This window comes from Leptodactylus fuscus, chromosome 1 (genome assembly GCF_031893055.1).
Source record: "Leptodactylus fuscus isolate aLepFus1 chromosome 1, aLepFus1.hap2, whole genome shotgun sequence".
NCBI classification, from domain to species: domain Eukaryota; kingdom Metazoa; phylum Chordata; class Amphibia; order Anura; family Leptodactylidae; genus Leptodactylus; species Leptodactylus fuscus.
The window spans coordinates 230,938,076-230,960,219 of NC_134265.1; the positions used below are offsets into that span (position 1 = coordinate 230,938,076).

Sequence of the window (22,144 nt, forward strand, 5' to 3'; positions counted from 1 at the left end):
AGCACCGAGCACTCAGCTCCCCCTCCCTCCTGAGAGCAGGGAGCTATGTCATTTGTCCTGGGCGGAGAGATAAAGAGCTCAGAAATACAAGCTCTCCCCGAGCACTCAGCTCCCCCTCCCCTCCTGAGAGCAGGGAGCTATGTCACTTGTCCTGGACAGAGAGATAAGTTATGGAAACGCAGTGTAAACAATGAAGTGAATAATCTCAGATAGTAGCCAAAGAAAGCAGTTTTGCTGAAGCAATGTATTTAGGAAAAGTCTTACATCCAAATAAGTTAGCAGTATAGATAGGATCCTTGTGATGGGACATCCCCTATTAAAAGCAAAGTTCCATTCTGAATTTTTTCAGCTTCCCAGTAAATCATATGGAATATTAAATAGCATGTCAATTAGAAGACGGGAAATCAAAATGAAAAATGGCTGCGGTGGGAAGGAGATAAACATTCTTCTGTAGAATCACTTGTGTGCTTAGGGGTATTGTCCTGCCACATGACTCATGTTCTCTTGAGATACAGGTCATGAATAGAAGTCCTGACTTTTGCTTTTATACTTTGCTGGTATGATGCAGAATTAATCAGTACATTGTTTTATGCACTGGAGTGAAGTCAGTGACACCAGTTTGTGTATGCACTGCTGAAGCACAGGATCAGAGAAGTCGATTTAGCTGTAGTCTGAGAGGTCTGAGGAGCCCCAAAAATTGGGGTTACCTTGACTTTTAAGACTAGGTCCTCTACCATGACTTTATGCAACTAATTTGCATAAAGAATGCAAGTTATTTTATTGAGGCATCTGTGAAGCCTTTCCAGAACATCGTTGGAGAAGCCATGAGTTGCCCTGCCAGGTACTTTGCTTGTTTTACATTCATAACAATCTGCAGACAGGTTCCTTTTAAAGCAAAAAGCTCTATTTTGGTTTTTTTCTCCTTCAAGTCAAACCATGCAAGGGTTCAGAAACTTTCATGCACCACTAATGTTTGTGCACCTGTTCCCCTTCCTCTAATATAGGATTCTGTCTGGTAATAGGCTTTTTTTTTAAAGGTGTTAAAGATTTAATACTATGATTTCCACGCCAGAGTGGCAAAAATGTTCTACTGCATGATAATCACAAGGTTAATCATGCTTTGTTCTGAAATTAAATTGGAATCTGTTTAAAAAGGACTCATACTAATTAGAGTTGAGCGAGTACTGTTCGGATCAGCCGATCCGAACAGCACGCACGCATTGAAATGAATGGAAGCACCTGGTACTTCCGGTTTGACGGCAGCCGGCCGCTTAACCCGCCGCGTGCCGGCTGTGTGCATTGATTTCAATGCGTGCGTGCTGTTCAGATCGACTGATCCGAACAGTACTCTCTCAACTCTAATACTAATGTAACCATACATCAATTTGTAACTCTGAAGGAATATTTTTTTACTGTTTTGTGTTCTCTAGAATAAACACAGAAAAAACTAAGGACCTAAGTGTAAGAAAGATGCGTTTTTCAAATGTTTTCTCTAAGACTGCAACAGCTGTCCGTACAGACAATAGGTATGTCTCAAATAGGGTTAGGCTATCTTGTTTTACATTTACAGAGGAGGAGAATAAATACAAGAGCCTGTCAGTGAACAATAGCACATGTGCAAGTGGGTCTAAAAAATACAATCAATAAAGCATTATGAAAAGGAGTCCCATCTTAACTCCTTAGTGCCATCCTGTTTTGGACCTTAATGACCAAGACAGATTTTGGAAATTTGCCCTGTGACTTTATCATTGAATGATTCTGTAACAGTATATTGCATCGAAGCAATTCTGATATTGTTTTTTGTTGTAATTTACTGAGAAAGTAAAATTACCGTATTTTTCGGACTATAAGACTTTTTTCCCCAAAATTTGGGGGGAAAAGAAGGGTGCGTCTTATAGGCCGAATGTGGCGCCTGGCATCCGCTGTAATAGAGAGGCGGAAGCCAGCAAGTGACACACTGGACTATAAGACGCACCTAGGTTTTAGAGGAGGAAAGTAGGGAAAAAAAATTTTGAAGCAAAAACTGGTAAAATATTTAATATATGGGAGTTGTAGTTTTGCAACAGCTGCAAGGCCACATTGACAGGTGACCCTGCAGCTGTACGGGGACGCATAGAGTGTTTTTTTTTTTTTTTTGCGGGGCCAGAAGTACTTTTTAGTTATACCATTTTGGGGAATATCTATTGCTTAGATCACCTTTTATTGAAAAAAAAAAAAAACGGTGGTTTATGATATATGATTTTCTACTTTTATATATATATTCTAGGGACAGGAGATGATTTAGAACTTTTATTTATTTCATATTTTTATTATATATTTTTAAAGCTTTTTTTTTTTTTTTTTTTACTATTTTATTCCCCCCCCGGGGCTTGAACCTGCGGTCACTTGATCGCAAGTCCCATAGACGGCAATACAACTGTATTGCCGTCTATGGGACATTCTGTCTATTAGTATTACGGCTGGTCATAGAGACCAGCCGCAATACTAATACAGCAGTGACAGGCCTGGGAGCCTCATTAGGCTCCCGGCTGTCACCCGAACAGGTTGGCTCCTGCGATATCGCCACGCAGGAGCCGGCCTGCAACTTTACAGGTACGGGGCCGGTGGGGACCGGCCCCGGGGGAGAAGGGGCCGCTGATACTGACCCGGCATCCGCTGTACTAGAGAGGCGGATGCCGGGGAGGGATAGACGCCGGGGCCTGAGACATCGCTGCCCTGCCCTGCATGAAGCCAGCGGCGGGGGGACGGAGGAGCGGAATAGCATCACTCCTCCCGCTGCTGGCTTCATGCAGGGCAGGGCAGCGATGTCTCAGGCCCCGGCACCTGTAATGGCGTCTGTCACTTGCTGGCTTCCACCTCTCTATTACAGCGGATGCCAGGCGCCACATTCGGCCTATAAGACGCACCCTTCTTTTCCCCAAAAATTTTGGGGAAAAAAAGTGCGTCTTATAGTCCGAAAAATACGGTAGACTGATATAACTTGCGTAAATTTATTTTAAAAACTCGCAAATACTGAAAATTTTGAAAATCTGTCAATTTTTTCCATTTTCAGCTGCGATATCTCACATATACACAATAAACCAGGGCAACAAAGTTAGTAGTTATGTATTTCTAAATGTTCCTTTTGTGTTTCAAGCATATTTGAAATAATTTTAGCATATTTGAATAATTTAGACAATTTACAAGTTTATAAGCAAATTTTGGAAATTTTGAGTTGTGATTTTTTTTTTTTCTTCCCTGTACCAAGCTATGTTTGCAGACAGGAATAGGTGGTATAATGACAGAACTTCCCGTTAAATGACCCAATTTGAAAGCTAGACCCCTTCAGGTATTCTTTGAGGGGTATAATGAGCATTTTGATCAAACAAATATTGTTTTGAAAGAATTATTGCAACAAAAATTACATTTTCATTTTCTTCAAATATGTCATTTTAAAGGCAGTATTTTTGTACACAACACATCAAAAAGAAGAAACACACCCCAAAATATATTACGCCACTTCTCCCGTGTTAAAAAAAACTTACTCTCTGTGGCCTTAGTCCTATGTACACACATACAGTAGGGCCCAAGAGGTAGGGAGTGCCGACTAGATTGCAAAACACAAATTTTCCATCCAGATATTTTAGGCCCATTGCACATTTGAACAAGATTTCAGTTGCCAAAGCAATTGAAAACCCCCATAAATGACACCATTTTATAAACTAGACCCCATAAGGTATTCATTGAGTGGTATACTGAGTATTTTGACCCCATAGGTTTTGAAAAAATTTGCCTCAAACAAAACATTTCCATTTTCTTTTATACAAAAGTGTTATTTTATAGGCAGGTTTTTTTTTGTACATAACACATAAAAATGAAGACAAACACCCCAAAATAGATGAACCCATTTCTCCCGTGTTCAAAAATATACACTTTGTGGCCTTAATCCTATGTACGGACACACAGTAGGGCCCAAAAAGAAGGGAGCACCAACTGGATTTCAAGACACAATTTTTGCTTCAAAATGTTTTAGGTCCATTGCACATTCAAACAAGATTTGAGTTACCAGAACAATTAAAACCCCCCATAAATGACAACATTTTATAAACTAGACCCCTTAAGGGGGAGGGGGGCTGACAAGCAACGGAGCTCCTCATATAGGGGAGGGGGAGGTGAGAGCTCTGGGATTACTGTGCTGTCTATCTTCAGCTTTTCCACTTATCAGCCGGTTTAATTGAATTTGGTTGATAAGGGCTGAGATAAGGAGTCTGTTACCTCTGTATGTAATGCAAGCTGACTCAAATCCAGCTATGCTACATCAGTTTCCACATCAGCGTCATACTGTGGATCATAGCAGATAGCAAAGCAAGTGAAACCCCGCCCACCAATGTGCGAGAAATCCAGGAAGTGAAGAGAGTACAGAGCCTTCAGGCTGCAGAACAAGAGTTATGCGAATACCCCTTTAAAGAGGACCTTTCATCAGTTGGGCACATGCAGTTTTATATACCACTGGAAAGCCGACCGTGCGCTGAATTCAGCGCACTGTCGGCTTTCGCCATCTGTGCCCCAGGTGAAGAGCTATCGGTGCTGATAACGTAGCTCTTCACCGTCAGAAGGGCGTTCCTGACAGTCAGTCAGGAACACTCTTCTTCACAGCAGCGTCTATAGCGCTGTACTGTGAGAGCGGTGAGGAATGCCCCATTCTCATAGCACAGCGCTATAGGTACTGCACATGGGTACTGCCGGTGACAGCCCCATTTTGGAGCCGGCTGCCGGAGGAAGAGGACGTGGAGCAGCAGGGGTCCAGCAGGAGGGTAAGTGGACCCTAAGTTTACAGTTTTTAGGCCACATCTCCGACATTGATCGGAGATGTGGCTGGGATATCTTCTCATACATGTAGTGTGCCTGCCTGATAACCCAGCTACAGTAAGAAAATCATGGCTGGGTCCTGACAAGTCCCAGACCATAGAAAGTTTCTGCATTTGTGGTCATATCCATTGGCAACCGATCAAGACAACAGACTGAAACTGCTAAGATATAGAAGAGAAGAGAAAATCTTTAAAACTGTGCAGCATTTTTAACTACTTATACTTGCAAAAATGTTTAACTTACATAACTTACATATATCTACAAATATATATATAATTATGTTCATGGGAATACCTCTTTATTGAAAAAATACTTCCATCTCCACTTATCAAGCAGTTTTTCACTTCCATACTCCATAGAATTTTCCACCCTCCCAAACTAAAGTTTTTTTTTCATTTCTCTTTAGCTTCTTTCCCTGCTCACGCAACCGCTTTTCTCGAGGCAGTCTCCAGACTTCAGCGGCAGGGAGTTGTTGTTTCCATGCCCGATTCACAACATTTCTAGGGATTCTATTCCAACCTGTTCACTGTTCCCAAGAAGGACGGTTCTCTCCATCCCATCCTGGAACTGAAGTCTCTAAACTTTTCTTATGGAGTCTTTGCGATCCGTAGTCACTTTCATGGAGCCGGGCGAATTTCTTTCGTCCATGGACATCCGAGACGCCTACCTCCATATTCCCATTGCTCTTGGCCATCAGCGTTTTCTGTGTTTCGTGGTAGGTTTACAAGATTTCCAATATGGCCACTGCCCCTCGGGTATCCACCAAGGTGATGGCCTCTCTCATGGCTATTCTCCATTCCAGAGGTGTTGCTGTTATCCCTTATCTGGATGACCTGCTTGGTTAAGGCTCCCTCCAGGACAAACGATCTCTCCAGTTTACAGATCACCCTGGATCTTCTTCAGAGGTTCAGCTGGCTCAGCAACGAGGGTATGATTTTGGATACCCCTCAGGGAAGGAGTCTTCTCTCAGAATCCAAAGTCCTGGCACTTCAGTTTGTCGCGTCTGTGGGAGAGGTCTTTGTGTTCCCTCCGGTTCTGCATGCGGGTTCTGGGCTTGATGGTCTTTCAAGGCTGTCCCCTTTGCCCAGTTCCACTCGCGGCCTCTTCAGCTGGCGATTCTGCCGCGCTGGGACTGTTTTCAGTCCAGTCTGGGTCGCTTAATTCTTCTGCCCCTTCCAGCTCGTCACAAGCTTCTCTGCTGGCTTTCCTCCCTGGGAATATCCCTGGAGAAGTCTTTTCTTCCCATTCTCTGGCAGGTTGTCACCACCGACACCAGCCTTTCTGTCTGAATGTTCAGGGGCAGTGGTCCTCGAAGGAAAACGCTCTACAAATCAACTTGCTGGAACTTAGGGCCATCTTTCTGGCTCTGTGTCACTGGACCTCCCTCCTCCAGGGTTAGCTGGTCCGCATTCAGTCTAACAATTCCACCGCTGTTGCCTACTTGAATCACCAGGGTGGGACCAGGAGCCAGGCAGCTTTTCAGGAGGCCTCTCGCTCCGTGAGGTGGGCAGAGCGTCACATCCCTGCTCTTTCAACGTTCCACATCCCAGGAGAATTGGGCAGCAATCTTTCTCAGCCGGGAGAGTCTCGATCCAGACGAGTGGTCCCTTCATTAAGAAAACTTTCTTCAACTATGTGCCAGGTGGAGCCTTCCGGATATCGCCTCTTCACCTCCCGTTTAAATCACAAGCTCCTGCTCTATGTGTCCAGGTCCCGGGACCCTCAAGCTCTTGCTGCCGATGCTCTCGTGATCCCCAAGTTGAGCTTTCAGCTTTTGTATCTGTCCCCCCCCCCCCCCTTCCTCTTCTACCTCAGGTCCTCAAAAAACTCAAGGTCAAGGGGGTTCCTGCCATCCTTGCTGTTCCAGACTGGCCTAGGTGGGCCTGGTACGCAGATCTCATGTTTCTGTTGGCAGACGCCCCCTGGCCTCTTCCTCTGCGGGTTGACCTTGTGTCTCAAGGGCTGCTGTTCCACCCCACCTTACATCAGCTGCGTTTAACAGTGTGGCTGTTGAGGCTGCAGTTTTGAGGCGTCAGGGTTCTTCTGAACCTGTCATTCAGACTATGCTCAAGGCCAGAAAACCTCAGTCGGCAAAAATTTACCATCACACTTGGAAGTCTTATGTCCGCTGGTGTGAAGCTGAAGATTTTCATCCTCTTTCCTTTTCTTTGCCCAGGATTCTGGCTTTTCTTCAGTCTGGGTCTTGGTCTTTTTACCCTGAAGGGTCAGATCTCTGTACTTTCTATTCTTTTCCAGAAGACCCTAGCATTCTGTCCTCAGGCATTTCGTCCCTCCCTTCCGGCTGCCAGTTGATCCTTCTGATCTTAACCTCGTTCTTGAGGTGCTTCAGGCTCCCCCATTTGAGCCTCTGAAGGAAAGCTCTCTCCGTTTTTTCTTTCCTGGAAGGTGGCTTTTCTTATGGCTATCACTTCTATTTGCAGGGTTTCTGAGCTGGCTGCTTTGTCTTAGCAGTCTCCTTTTTGGTCCTTCACAAGGACAAGGTTGTCCTTGGTCCTCCACAGTCATTTCTTCCTAAAGTGGTGTCTTTTCACATCAATGAGGACATTGTCTTGCCATCCTTTTTTCCTGATCCCAAGCATCCTCATGAGCGTTCCCTTTACTGTCTGGATGTTGTTGGACGGTCCGGGTCTCGCGGACCCTTTCTGACACTCCGATGCTCTATTTGTTCTTCCAGAGGGCTTTTGGAAGGGTTTGCCTGCTTCCAAGGTTTTAATCTCTAGATGGATTTGGTCTGTCATTAAGGAAGCCTATCGACTTAAGGGTAGGGATCCGAGGTTCCGTGCGCCAGCTCACTCTACCAGGGCTGTCGGTGCCTCCTGGGCTGTTCGGCATCAGGCTTCTGTTTCCCTGGTCTGCAAGTCTGCCACCTGGGCTTCTGTTCACACTTTTACTAAATTTTTACCAGATCCTTTCTGTGTCTTCTGCCGACGTCAGCTTGGGTCGTAAGGTTCTGCAATGCGCTAGATTGTTTGCATGACTGTCTGTTTTCCCTCCCTCTGGAACTGCTTTTGGATGTCCCAAGGTGTTGCGTCCCCCAGTGAAATATGCGAGAAAAAGGTATTTTTGTATTCTCCGCAAAAATCCTTATCTCGTTTAATTGGGGGGACACAGATCCCACTTGTTTTGTTTTTTTTTTTTTTTCCGTTCACTGGGGTTTTTTTTTGTTTTGTTTCTTCAATAGTTTAGGATTTGTTGGTGGTTGTTGGTTCCGTATTTTTTTTATTTTTGGATTTTGGACTCTCCCTTATTGCTGTGATACAAAACTGCCTTAGTGCACTGTCTGTGAGAGGGTATAGAGTGTGTAGGCGGATCCGACAGCCTTCATTTTCCTAGTGTCTGCCTCATAGTGGCCAGGTCTATACCCCAAGGTGCTAAATGCCCCAGTGAAGCAACAAGAAAAGGATTTTAAGGTGAGTACAAAAATCCCTTTTTTAACATTTAAAGTTGGCCTCACAAAATGAAAATAATGGTGGTGGCTCAGTAATGCATATGATGCTCCTGCCCCGCTAAATCCAAAACCAATCTGTCATTTTGGGTTTCTTCTAGAGATTAAATGCATTTAAAAAGGGCATGGCCATTGTTATTTCAAGCTCAGTCTGAGCTTTGCATTTTAAATGACCAGGGAATAAGGCTGTTGGGGAGAAAAGCGGCAAGAGTGAGGGTTACGGGGTATGGCTAAATTTTTTAGTCCAAAATAAATCAATGCAGTAATAATAAATGTTTCCAAAGGTTTTAGAGGAGGAAAATGGGAAAAAAAATAAAAATTTAAAGCAAAAAATGTAAAATATTTAATAACTTACCATATTTTTCGGACTATAAGACGCACCTAGGTTTTAGAGGAGGAAAATAGGGAAAAAAAATTTTGAAGTAAAAAATGGTAAAATATTTAATATATGGGAGTTGTAGTTTTGCAACAGCTGCAAGGCCACATTGACAGGTGACCCTGCAGCTGTACGGGGATGCATAGAGTGTTTTTTTTGCGGGGCCAGCTGTACTTTTTAGTTATACCATTTTGGGGAATATCTATTGCTTACATCACCTTGTATTGAAAAAAAACCCGGTGGTATATACATATATATGTATATGTATGTATATATTTTTTTTTTTTTCTAGGGACAGGAGGTGATTTAGAACTTTTATTTATATTTTTAAAGCTTTTTTTTTTTTTTTTTTTTTTTTACTATTTAATTCCCCCCCGGGGGCTTGAACCTGATTTGCAACTTGATTGCAAGTCCCATAGACGGCAATACAACTGTATTGCCGTCTATGGGACATTCTGTCTATTAGTATTACGGCTGGTCATAGAGACCAGCCGCAATACTAATACAGCAGTGACAGGCCTGGGAGCCTCATTAGGCTCCCGGCTGTCACCCGAACAGGTCGGCTCCTGCGATATCGCCGCGCAGGAGCCGGCCTGCAACTTCACAGGTACGGGGCCGGTGGGGACCGGCCCCGGGGGAGAAGGGGCCACCGATACTGACCCGGCATCCGCTGTACTAGAGAGGCGGATGCCGGGGAGGGATAGACGCTGGCACAGGTGCCGGGCCTGAGACATCGCTGCGCTCCACTGTCCTGCATAAAGCCAGCGGCGGGGGACGGAGGAGCGGAATAGCATCGCCCCTGCCGCTGCTGGCTTCATGCAGGGCAGAGGAGCGCAGCGATGTCTCAGGCCCCAGCGTCTATCCCTTGCCGACATCCGCCTCTCTATTACGGCGGGTGCCAGGCGCCACATTCAGACTATAAGACGCACCCTTCTTTTCCCCAAAAATTTGGGGGGAAAAAAGTGTGTCTTATAGTCTGAAAAATACGGTAATTAATTGCATATGGGAGTTGTAGTTTTACAACAGCTGCAAGGCCACATTTGCAGGTGGCCCTACAGTGTAATTTGCCTATGATAATGTTAACCCCTTTCCACTGGTGGCATTTTTGATTTTTTTTTTTTGTTGTTTTGTTTTTGTCTCCCTATAGCTCTTTTATTGTTCAGTTCACAGAGCTATATGAAGGCGTAAATGTTTGCGAGTACAAATTGTTCCTCATAATGGTATCATTTTATTATTCTGTATAATGTACTAGGAAGCTGGAAAAGAAATTCAGAATGGGGTGGCATTGGCGAAAAAGTGCATTTTTTGCAAATTTCTTACTTTGTATTTTATGTTTTGGTATGTTTCTGGAGATACCAAATTTCTATACTTTTTACATTTTAACCCCTTCCCGCCGATGGCACTTTTTGACTTCCTGACCAAGCTCGATTTTTCAAAACTGACGTGTCACTTTATGTGGTAATAACTTTGGAATGCTTTAACTTACCAAAGTGATTTTGAGATTGTTTTTTCGTAACACATTGTACTTCATGGTAGTAGTAAATTTTGGTTGATATGTTTTTGTTTAATTATTAAAAAATAGGAAATTTGGTGGAAATTTTGAAAAATATGCATTTTAAAAAGTTTGAAATGATGTGCATTGCATACAGATAGTCAGACCGCCAAAATTATATCATAAATCTCATGTTCCAGATCTCTGCTTTATGTCGGCATCAAACTTTAGGCGCCTTTTTATTTTATTACGGACATTATAAGGTTTAAAAGTGAAACAACAATATTCAAAATTTTCAATAAATTTCCAAAACCCATTTTTTTAAGGGACTAATCCAGTTATGAAGGGGTTTTGAAAGACCCTTGTATTCAAACCCCCCCATAAATCACCCCATTTTCAAAACTGCACCCCTTAAATAAGCCAAAACAACATATACCTAGTAATTTAACCCTATAAGTGCTTAACAGGAATTAATACAAAATGGAGGTGAAATTTTCAAATTTGATTTTATTTTACTAATATTTTCGTTTAGCCCTAGAATTTGCACATTCACAAGGGGTTAAAGGAGAAAACTAATCCCACAATTTGTTAGGCAAGTTCTCCGGACTACCATAGTACCCCACTTGTGGGTGTAAACTAATATATGGACGCACCACGAGACGCAGAAGGGAAGGCGTGCCAAAGAGCTTTTAGAGGGCAGATCTGGTTGTGATCAGTTTCAGGAACTATGTCGCATTTACAAAGCCCTTGAGGTGTCAAACAGTGGAAACCTCTAGAAAGTGACCCCATTTTTAAAACCGCACCCCTCAAAGAATTTATCAAGTGATGTAGTGAGCATTAGTAACCCCAAAGTGAATGTGTAAGCTGTACGGAGTAAATTGGGTACACCAAATACCATTCTATTTTCCCACTATCTCCTATGACACGGATGGGGAGAGGGGCATTCTGGGGGATCAGCGCTGGTGTATTTTCTCTCATAAGCTCTAAATATGGGGTGTCCCCTGAAAACGCTCGCACAGTTTATACATTTCTAGTCGCAGCCACTTACAGTCCTATGAAAAAGTTTGGGCACCCCTATTAATCTTAATCATTTTTAGTTCTAAATATTTTGGTGTTTGCAACAGCCATTTCAGTTTGATATATCTAATAACTGATGGACACAGTAATATTTCAGGATTGAAATGAGGTTTATTGTACTAACAGAAAATGCGCAATATGCATTAAACCAAAATTTGACCGGTGCAAAAATATGGGCACCTCAACAGAAAAGTGACATTAATATTTAGTACATCCTCCTTTTGCAAAGATAACAGCCTCTAGTCGCTTCCTGTAGCTTTTAATCAGTTCCTGGATCCTGGATGAAGGTATTTTGGACCATTTCTTTCTACAAAGCAATTCAAGTTCAGTTAAGTTTGATGGTCGCCGAACATGGACAGCCCGCTCTCAAATGATCTGAAAACAAAGATTGTTCAACATAGTTGTTCAGGGGAAGGATACAAAACGTTGTCTCAGAGATTTAACCTGTCAGTTTCCACTGTGAGGAACATAGTAAGGAAATGGAAGACCACAGGGACAGTTCTTGTTAAGCCCAGAAGTGGCAGGCCAAGAAAAATATCAGAAAGGCAGAGAAGAAGAATGGTGAGAACAGTCAAGGACAATCCACAGACCACCTCCAAAGAGCTGCAGCATCATCTTGCTGCAGATGGTGTCACTGTGCATCGGTCAACTATACAGCGCACTTTGCACAAATAGAAGCTGTATGGGAGAGTGATGAGAAAGAAGCCGTTTCTGCACGTACGCCACAAATAGAGTTGCCTGAGGTATGAAAAAGCACATTTGGACAAGGCAGCTTCATTTTGGAAACAAAAATTGAGTTGTTTGGTTATAAAAAAAGGCGTTATGCATGGCGTCCAAAAAGAAACAGCATTCCAAGAAAAACACATGCTACCCACTGTAAAATTTGGTGGAGGTTCCATCATGCTTTGGGGCTGTGTGGCCAATGCCGGCATCGGGAATCTTGTTAAAGTTGAGGGTCGCATGGATTCCACTCAGTATCAGCAGATTCTTGAGAATAATGTTCAAGAATCAGTGACGAAGTTGAAGTTACGCTGGGGATGGATATTTCAGCAAGACAATGATCCAAAACACCGCTCCAAATCCTCAGGCATTCATGCAGAGGAACAATTACAATGTTCTGGAATGGCCATCCCAGTCCCCAGACCTGAATATCATTGAACATCTGTGGGATGATTTGAAGCGGGCTGTCCATGCTCGGCGACCATCTAACTTAACTGAACTTGAATTGTTTGTCCAAAATACCTTTATCCAGGATCCAGGAACTGATTAAAAGCTACAGGAAGCGACTAGAGGCTGTTATCTTTGCAAAAGGAGGATGTACTAAATATTAATGTCACTTTTCTGTTGAGGTGCCCATATTTTTGCACCGGTCAAATTTTGGTTTAATGCATATTGCGCATTTTCTGTTAGTACAATAAACCTCATTTCAATCCTGAAATATTACTGTGTCCATGAGTTATTAGATATATCAAACTGAAATGGCTGTTGCAAACACCAAAATATTTAGAACTAAAAATGATTAAGATTAATAGGGGTGCCCAAACTTCTTCATAGGACTGTATGTCCTAATGATTTGGCGACTTTTGGGGTTTTTGTCTTCACATTGTACAAGCTAGATTTTTATTTTTATTTTCTGGCAATGCGGCCATATGAGGGCTTGGTGTTTACGGTATTAGATGTACTTTTCAATGCCACCATTTTGGGGTGCCTGTAACTTATTGACTATATTTTATTAACTCTTTCTGGGTGGGATGTAAAAGGAAACATCAATTCTGACATTGCTTTTTAGCATTTATTTTTTTCCCCGTGCAGAGTACAGCATAAATGTTACCGTTATTCTGCGGGTTGGTATGGTTATGGCGATTCCTCATTTATATTATTTTTTAATGCGTTGCTATTTGTGCAGAATAAAATTCAATTTAGGTAAAAAAAAATCTATTCTTTTTGCATCGCCATCTTCTGAAAGGCATAACATTTTTATTTTTCGGTAGACAGAGCTGATTGAGGGCTTATTTTTTGCAGGAAGACCTCTTCTTTTTATTGGTACCATTTTGGTTTTCATCTCACCATTTGATTACTTTTTATTGAACATTTTGTAAGGGAAAGGTGGTGAATAATCATTATTTTGTGCGGTTTTCTATGCTTTTTTTTCGATGTTCGGGTTAAATAATGTTTTAATTTTATTGTTCAGGTTATTACAGACGCGGTGATACCAAATATGTAATGTTTTTTTCTCTTTTTCTTTATTTTACATAATAAAACATTTTATATGGGGGAAAAAGGGATTTTTGGGGCTTTATATATTTCTAATTTATTTTAAACTTATTTAAACTTTTTTTATCTTTACTTTTTTATAACTTTTTTTTTCTGTCCCCATGGGGGATTGAAGCAATGATCTGCTGATCACTGCTTCACTAGCTATATGCTGCAATACACGTGTTACACGTGTATTGCAGAGTATAGGAAGCTGTCAGCCTGTGTAGACGCACAGGCTGACAGATTCCTTTTGGGCAGGATCAACCAGGTACGAGGAGGGGGTAAGTGATGGGGCAGACCCGGGGTCACTGATCAGACCCTGGGCTGCCCCCTATGAACACCGGCACCCTCCGAAACCGGCACCATATTATACTGAAACCCCGGAGATGCCGGCGGTCATGTTTGACCGCTGGTATCTCATAGGTTAACACCCGCGATCGGACCCGGTTCCGACCGCAGGTGTTACGGGACATTGTCAGCCGTAACATACGGCTGACACCTGCAGGGCATGGTGCACACACAGGTTCTGTGTGCGCACCATGCAGCCGTCCTACTAGTACGGCGGTTTGCGGGAAGTCCTTCCCGGCAGCGCCGTACTATTACGGCGGAAGTCGGGAAGGGGTTAAAGAGGACCTTTTTTGTCTTCATGTTTATGTGGTTTTATATACCACTAGAAAGCCAACAGTGCTCTGATTTCAGCTCTCCCAGTGTGTGCCCTGGTAATGAAGATATCGGTGCCAGTGCCGGTCCCCACAGTCAGAATGACTTTCCTGACAGTCTAGCGTCACCCACTCCTGCTGACAGATCTTGCAGTGACTACCCTGATCCGCTGCCCCACTAATCCACACTCTGACTACAAGAAGCACCTCCCATTTTCCTCCCAAATTTTTGGGGAAAAAAGTATGTTTATTGTCTGAAAAATGCAGTACCTTGTGATTGTTAGAAATTGTATTAAGAATATAATTTATTTTAATGTCATCTTATCTTGTGTAGTTAGATAATTTTTATAAATTCTTTCTTCCCTCTTCTGAATGTTATCTTTTTATTATTTATTTATGCAGATTAATTTTAAATGTCCCTCAACATAAAATTATTCCATCCTCTGTGAATGAGGAAGAGTTTGAAATCGAAGACTTAGAGGCAATGGATGAATCAAGTCTTTTTACCATTCCTGTGAAAGCCAAATCTTTACAAACTGGACGAGCTAGTAAGAGAGGAACAGCAGACCCACATTTGCTAAAAACTGATAAACCTAGCAGTGTCTCTGAATTAGAGATGATAAAGGCTGCTGATCCTCAAGTTGTAGAAGACTTTGAACAAGAAGTGGTTTCATCCTCAGATGGTGATTTTCCACAAGTTGTAGATGACATTGAAAAAATGGAAAGTATTCATCAAGATGATTTGCTGATTGAAAACGAAGAAGAAAATAATTCTTTTCATGTAGAGAAGGCAAATTCCAATCAAATAAAAGAAGTGCAACAAGTACAGAAAATTAAGCACAGTCTCAGAATACTGGATGATGGGGACACTGATAAGAGTTTTGGTTATTTAGACAATACATTCGATCTAAAATTAAGAAAAGGTAAAGTATGTATATTTTTATATTTTTGCGGTTCAGCCCACATAGCAAGCATGATTTTGTTCATGCAAGTTAGTTTAGTTATTACCATACCTGTGAGGTTCCACATGCAGTTTCATTCTGAACAATCTCATCCGAAACAAAATTGCTATTATACCCTGGGTTGTCTTCAGACACCAGAGTGTAAAATGCAGAGGTCTAGGAGATGGTGAAACATAAGCAGTGTACCTCTCCTCTCCAGGGCTCTGGTGCGACTCCCTCTTCTCTTCTGAATTTTTGGCATCAGGGACCTGTGATTGCGCCTCAGCTGTCACGTGGGTAACGCTGTGTCGCGTTTCTTGTCTGTGCATCACGATGCCACATGTGATTGTGCCTTAGTGGTCTTTGATATCAGGTAGAAATGCTGAAGAGAACAGGAAGCCACACTGGAGCCCAGGAGAGGTGAGTAACACTCTTTTTCTTGTGTTTGATTACTTTCACTGGACCTCTGCTAATTATATTCTGGGACCTGAAGGGACCCCAGCATATAATAGCAGTTTTGGATCAGACATGTTTGGCCCACACAGAACTGCTGGGAAAACCTAATGAGATGAATCTCATGAGATTTGCCCAACACGTACTCATATTTTAAAAGGAGCCTGGATTTCAAAGGGGCATGATTTAAATAATCTCCATTAATTGTAAAATTCTAATTAAGCGTGATTTTGATTTGGGTCATAATTGCCCAGCTCTATTAAGTAGATTAATTTATTGTTTTGTGAAAAAAAAAAATTGGGAACTTTTTTTTTTTTTTTAACTTAGGGTTAAGATAAAACACTGTTCTTTTGATGTTAGAAGTTCAATGAGTGGTCAGAAAGAAGGCTGTCAATCACTTAAAAGCACCCACCGGACTCCTAAGCATGAAGAACAGATCTTTTTCTAAAATACAAGTTATAATCACTTTACCTCAACTCTGCCTCATAAACCCTGCTCTATAAAATGCTGTTGGCATATCACACACAATGTCCAACATGACCATCGAAAAAAGAGCTCAAATTTGGACTCATGAGACCAAAGCACAGATTTCCACTGGTCTAATGTCCATTCCTTGTGTTCTTTAACCCAAACAAGTCTCTTCTGCTTGTTGCCTGTCCTTAGCAGTGGTTTTCTAGCAGCTATTTTACCATGAAGGCCTGCTGCACAAAGTTTCCTCTTAACAGTTGTTGTAGAGATGTGTCTGCTGCTAGAACTCTGTGTGGCATTGACCTGGTCTCTAATCTGAGCTGCTGTTAACCTGCAATTTCTGAGGCTGGTGACTTGGATGAACTTTTCCTCCGCAGCAGAGGTGACTCTTGGTCTTCCTTTCCTGGGGTGCTCCTCATGTGAACCAGTTTCTTTGTAGCGCTTGATGGTTTTTGCAACTGCACTTGGGGACGCTTTCAAAGTTTTCCCAATTTTTCGAACTGACTGACCTTCGTTTCTTAAAGTAGTGATGGCCACTCGTTTTTCTTTACTTAGCTGCTTTTTTCTTGCCATAATACAAATTCTAACAGTCTATTCAGTAGGACAATCAGCTGTGTATCTACCTGACTTCTGCACAACACAACTGATGGTCCCAACCCCATTTATAAGGCCAGAAATCCCACTTATTAAACCTGACAGGGCACACCTGTGAAATGAAAACCATTTCCAGTGACTACCTCTTGAAGCTCATCAAGAGAATGCCAAGAGTGTGCAAAGCAGTAATGAAAGCAAAATGTGTTAATTCATAGTTTTGATACCTTCAGTGTCAATCTACAATTTTCATAGTCATGAAAGTGCAGAAAACTCTTTGAATGAGAAGGTGTCCAAACTTTTGATCTGAACTGTACATACAGCTGGGTCTGCTGCGCATAGCACCGATGTAGCAGAGCCGAGACGCAGGCGGATCATTGCCAACCGCATTTCGCTAAATATTAGCGGATCATCGCCAACAACAACCCGTGGATGAAGCTAGTGTGTGTGTGTGTGTGTGTGTATATATATATATATCTTATCATTGTTAAAAAATACAACCAAAAGACAAAAAAAACGAAATACTGTCAGGGCTCGTTCACATCTGCGCCCGGCACTCCGTTATGCAGGTTTCCGTTTCCTGCATAAAACAGAGGCAGGAGACAGAAATTTGCAGGAGACAGAAACCTGCAGGAGAAAGATGTGCGGCGGTGAGCGTTTTATGCTCTCCACCGCGAAACCGTTTTTTTTTTCATCCGGACACAGAGTCGGACATGCAGTACTCTGTGTCCGGATTAAAAAAAACGGTTTAGCAGCGGAGAGCATAAAACGCTCTCCGCTGCCCACGGCTGGACCTGGTCTGTGGTTTACGTCTTCTTGCATGCAGAAGACGGAAACCACAGAACGGAGACCAGAACGCAGGTGTGAACCTAGCGTCAAGAGAATTGTTTCTTTGCTGCTCCATAGGACAGCATCACAACATCATGTGACCGCAGATGTGGGAGTTATTACCTATGATTTCATTGCAATGGAGAGTGAAGAAGGAAGGGGTACACAGAGAGCAAGAGCAGTCAGGAGAATCATGGGAAATGTAGTTTGTCCGCAGATTCACTGCATGTAAATAACAGTGATACAGGGAGCAGAAGTAAAATAAAGCTAAGCAAAGCGTACACAAGGGAATTTTTAAGTAACCTCTTCAAGAACCCAGCCGCAAAGGAGACGGATGAGGGCAGGGATCAATCTGATACTATTAGACTAGATTGCCACATACAGTCCTATGAAAAAGTTTGGGCACCCCTATTATTCTTAATCATTTTTAGTTCTAAATATTTTGGTGTTTGCAGCAGCCATTTCAGTTTGATATATCTAATAACTGATGGACACAGTAATATTTCAGGATTGAAATGAGGTTTATTGTACTAACAGAAAATGTGCAATATGCATTAAACCAAAATTTGACTGGTGCAAAAGTATGGGCACCCTTATCATTTTATTGATTTGAATACTCCTAACTACTTTTTACTGACTCACTGAAGCACAAAATTGGTTTTGTAACCTCACTGAGCTTTGAATTTCATAGCCAGGTGTATCCAATCATGAGAAAAGGTATTTAAGGTGGCCAATTGCAAGTTGTTCTCCTATTTGAATCTCCTCTGAAGAGTGGCATCATGGGCTACTCAAAACAACTCTCAAATGATCTGAAAACAAAGATTGTCCAACATAGTTGTTCAGGGGAAGGATACAAAAAGTTGTCTCAGAGATTTAACTTGTCAGTTTCCACTGTGAGGAACATAGTAAGGAAATGGAAGACCACAGGGACAGTTCTTGTTAAGTCCAGAAGTGGCAGGCCAAGAAAAATATCAGAAAGGCAGAGAAGAAGAATGGTGAGAACAGTCAAGGACAATCCACAGACCACCTCCAAAGAGCTGCAGCATCATCTTGCTGCAGATGGTGTCACTGTGCATCTGTCAAAAATACAGCGCACTTTGCACAAGGAGAAGCTGTATGGGAGAGTGATGAGAAAGAAGCCGTTTCTGCAAGCACACCACAAACAGAGTCGCCGGAGGTATGCAGAAGCACATTTGGACAAGCCAGCTTCATTTTGGAAGAAGTTCCTGTGGACTGATGAAACAAAGATTGAGTTGTTTGGTCATACAAAAAGGCATTATGCATGGCGTCCAAAAAAAACAGCATTACAAGAAAAACACATGCTACCCACTGTAAAATTTGGTGGAGGTTCCATCATGCTTTGGGGCTGTGTGGCCAATGCCGGCACCAGGAATCTTGTTAAAGTTGAAGGTCGCATGGATTCCACTCAGTATCAGCAGATTCTTCAGAATAATGTTCAAGAATCAGTGACGAAGTTGAAGTTACCCCGGGGATGGATATTTCAGCAAGACAATGATCCAAAACACCGCTCCAAATCAACTCAGGCATTCATGCAGAGGAACAATTACAATGTTCTGGAATGGCCATCCCAGTCCCCAGACCTGAATATCATTGAACATCTGTGGGATGATCTGAAGCGGGCTGTCCATGCTCGGCGACCATCTAACTTAACTGAACTTGAATTGTTTTGTAAAGAGGAATGGTCCAAAATCCCTTCATCCAGGATCCAGGAACTGATTAAAAGCTACAGGAGGCGACTAGAGGCTGTTATCTTTGCAAAAGGAGGATCTACTAAATATTAATGTCACTTTTCTGTTGAGGTGCCCATACTTTTGCACCAGTCAAATTTTGGTTTAATGCATATTGCACATTTTCTGTTAGTACAATAAACCTCATTTCAATCCTGAAATATTACTGTGTCCATCAGTTATTAGATATATCAAACTGAAATGGCTGTTGCAAACACCAAAATATTTAGAACAAAAAATGATTAAGATTAATAGGGGTGCCCAAACTTTTTCATAGGACTGTATAATCACTGTGGCACAAAATGCGGAAATGACTAATCTTATTGCAACTAGAAGTTGCGGTTGCAGCCTGGTGGTCATAATGTAACTTCATTCTTATGAAGGGCAGGGCAACACAATGATCTTTGGTCACCGGGTGATCATTTGGCTAATTTTTTCACATATCGGATATTACTATATGGCTCAATATGTTATTTTGTTGTCATTTTTAAATGATTTCTGTAATACCTTTGTGTTACATTATAAAATAAGGGAATTTACTGGTTGAGAAAGTTCTCAAGTTCTGTATGTTTACTTCTCTTTTTAATATGGAACAAAATTTTAGAGGGTTCTATACTTTTAAATGGAGGCTCTCAATTTATGAACCAATCCTGAGACCCTCATCAGTCACAAGAAAGAAGGAACTGATGACTCTAGGGTTTTAATAGTCACACTGACACTTATTTTTTGGCCTCTTTTGTGATGTGCATGACTTGTAATGGGTTTGGCTATTCTTCTAGTGGGGAGGGATGGAAACTACGTCTGCTTCTACTGACATGTAAATCTTGTATTTCAATAAAATTCCAGCTCTATTAAGTAGCTTTGGTATATATTTTAGGGAAACTTATCGTGGAACCTACAGGGGCTGCCAGAAATACTAAAAAGTTGAAACCACAAGAAAAAAAGCAAGAAAATAATATAGATACTAGGAGGAAGAGAGCGAATGTAGCAGACAAAAAGGGAGTAGCAGTCAAAAAAGCAAAGAAAACTGACAAGCATGGAAAGTCTTCAGAGTCAAGAAATAAATTAGAATCTGCTAAGGATTCTGTGTCAAGTGACCTTGAAATGGAGGAGGTTTTAGAGACTTCCGTCACCAAACGTGCCTCCAGCAAAACATCGCCTAACATTGAAACGGTTGAAACTGAGGAGAATACTCTTTACAAACAACCTCACCATGAAAGTTCAGAAATTAATAACGGTGAAAACCCACAGACAGGAACAGACACAGGTTTTCAGTCAAAGTAAGTTAACCATACCTGTCACCCTTCAATACTGTTACCTCAAAGTATTTTTCCCTTGCTGTACATTGATTGAGCTGGTGGTGATTTTTTGATTCTTTGATAAAACTTTGAAGTCATATTAGCACACGGTTTGTTTTTCTCATTTATTTATTTATTTTACCACTTCATTTTAGAAGAATTTTTCCCTGCAGTACTAAGCCTATTCCGGCAATTTTTTTCAGTTTTTGTGTCAACGCTTTCAGACCTTTTTATTTATTTATTTTTTAATTATGGCCGTATGAGTGCCTGCATTTTATAGTGTGAGTTGTAGTATTTAGTGACTCCATTTTGGAAGCATATAGAACATTCATTGACTTGTACTGGGAAAGGAATGTTCCTCACAGCTCAGCATCATCGCAGGGCGGTAAGGAACTCCCTTTTTCCACGACAGTACTCTAACATAGCCTTGACATAGCGATGACTCTGAGCTGTAAGGAGTGCCCCCTGCTGACAGTGGGGAGATATCAGTGCTGAAACTACTGGGAAAGTCACGGGACACGTACTGCTTTCTAGCGATCTATAAAACCGCATCTTCAGGTTATAGTGATCATTTCAACCACAAAGATGCTTTCCAAAAAAGAAATATGCAGCAGATGGTGCAAAATGACAATTGACAGTTACCCAGATAAGCCATTTCAGTGTCTAAAATCTCATGCCCGTATCATGGCGCTGTGAAATGTCAGCTCTCCAGTTATTATTCTCTGCCTCCTGATTTTGGAAACACCCTATATGTAGCCCTACTCTTTAGTCTACAGATATAGCAAGGCTCAAAAATTAAAAAGCACCATGCTTATTTATTGCTTAATTTGGTTATTTACACTTCGTTTGTGAGCAATTAAAGAGGGTCTGAGACAAAATAAAAATTGGACCCTCTATTTTAGAAACTTCTCATCAGGTACCAGTCCAAAAAACCCTGTGTGAACTTATCCGTAGAAACTGAAGCTCAGAGTTCACAGAAGGAGCTCATGGAACCCACCAGTATTTGAAAGTATTTGTGTAAAAAAAATGGTCTAAAATCACATCCTGAGCAATGCATGCGACTAGTTTCTCTGTACAGGAGGCATCTTGAAGCTGTCATTGCCAACAGAGGCTTTTGTACAAAGTGTTTCCATATTTTTAAGACTATAAGGCTGGGTTCACACGGGGTTTTTTGGACTGGATTTTGATGTGGAATCCACGTCCCATTGACTTAAAAAAAAACCCTCCCATTGACTTCAGTGGTGCGAACACTCACGACCGACTAGGCCCATTCATTTGGGCCTAATCCAGAGCAGAATGAACGGCATCGGCATCTAGTCATGGCTAGCTGTTTTTTGGACCGGATTCTGAGGCGGCCTCTGTGTGAACCCAGCCTAAGATGTACCCGACCATAACATGCACCTAGGTTTTAGAGGAGGAAAATGTGAAAAAAAAGAAGTTATGAGGGAAGGGTGGATCTGCTACTGGAGGGCCACAGGATGTGCAAAACACTTGTGGCCCTCCACAGGACTTTTATGGGGACAGCAGTGTTGCCAAACTACAGCTGCCATTATCCCAAACTGTCCATGCATGTTTGGAGTTAGTTTTGCAATGCGTCCAGGGATACATTGACAGGTGGCCCTGCAGTAGAATTTGCCTGTTAA

At 41.9% G+C, this 22,144-nt stretch overlaps 2 protein-coding genes across 3 annotated transcripts in view; both read left to right on the plus strand.

The window, feature by feature from the left end:
- Positions 1 to 22,144, plus strand: part of UBA6 (ubiquitin like modifier activating enzyme 6) — a 344,476-nt gene that overhangs the window by 289,318 nt on the left and 33,014 nt on the right. The window lies entirely within an intron of this gene.
- The window catches only part of CENPC (centromere protein C), a 146,943-nt gene that overhangs the window by 92,114 nt on the left and 32,685 nt on the right, over positions 1 to 22,144 (plus strand). For both annotated transcript variants that reach the window (XM_075283754.1, XM_075283763.1), the window contains exons 16-17: positions 14,577 to 15,097; positions 20,081 to 20,483. In XM_075283754.1, the coding sequence (XP_075139855.1) occupies positions 14,577 to 15,097; positions 20,081 to 20,483 (924 nt within the window). The remainder of the gene's footprint in view (positions 1 to 14,576; positions 15,098 to 20,080; positions 20,484 to 22,144) is intronic.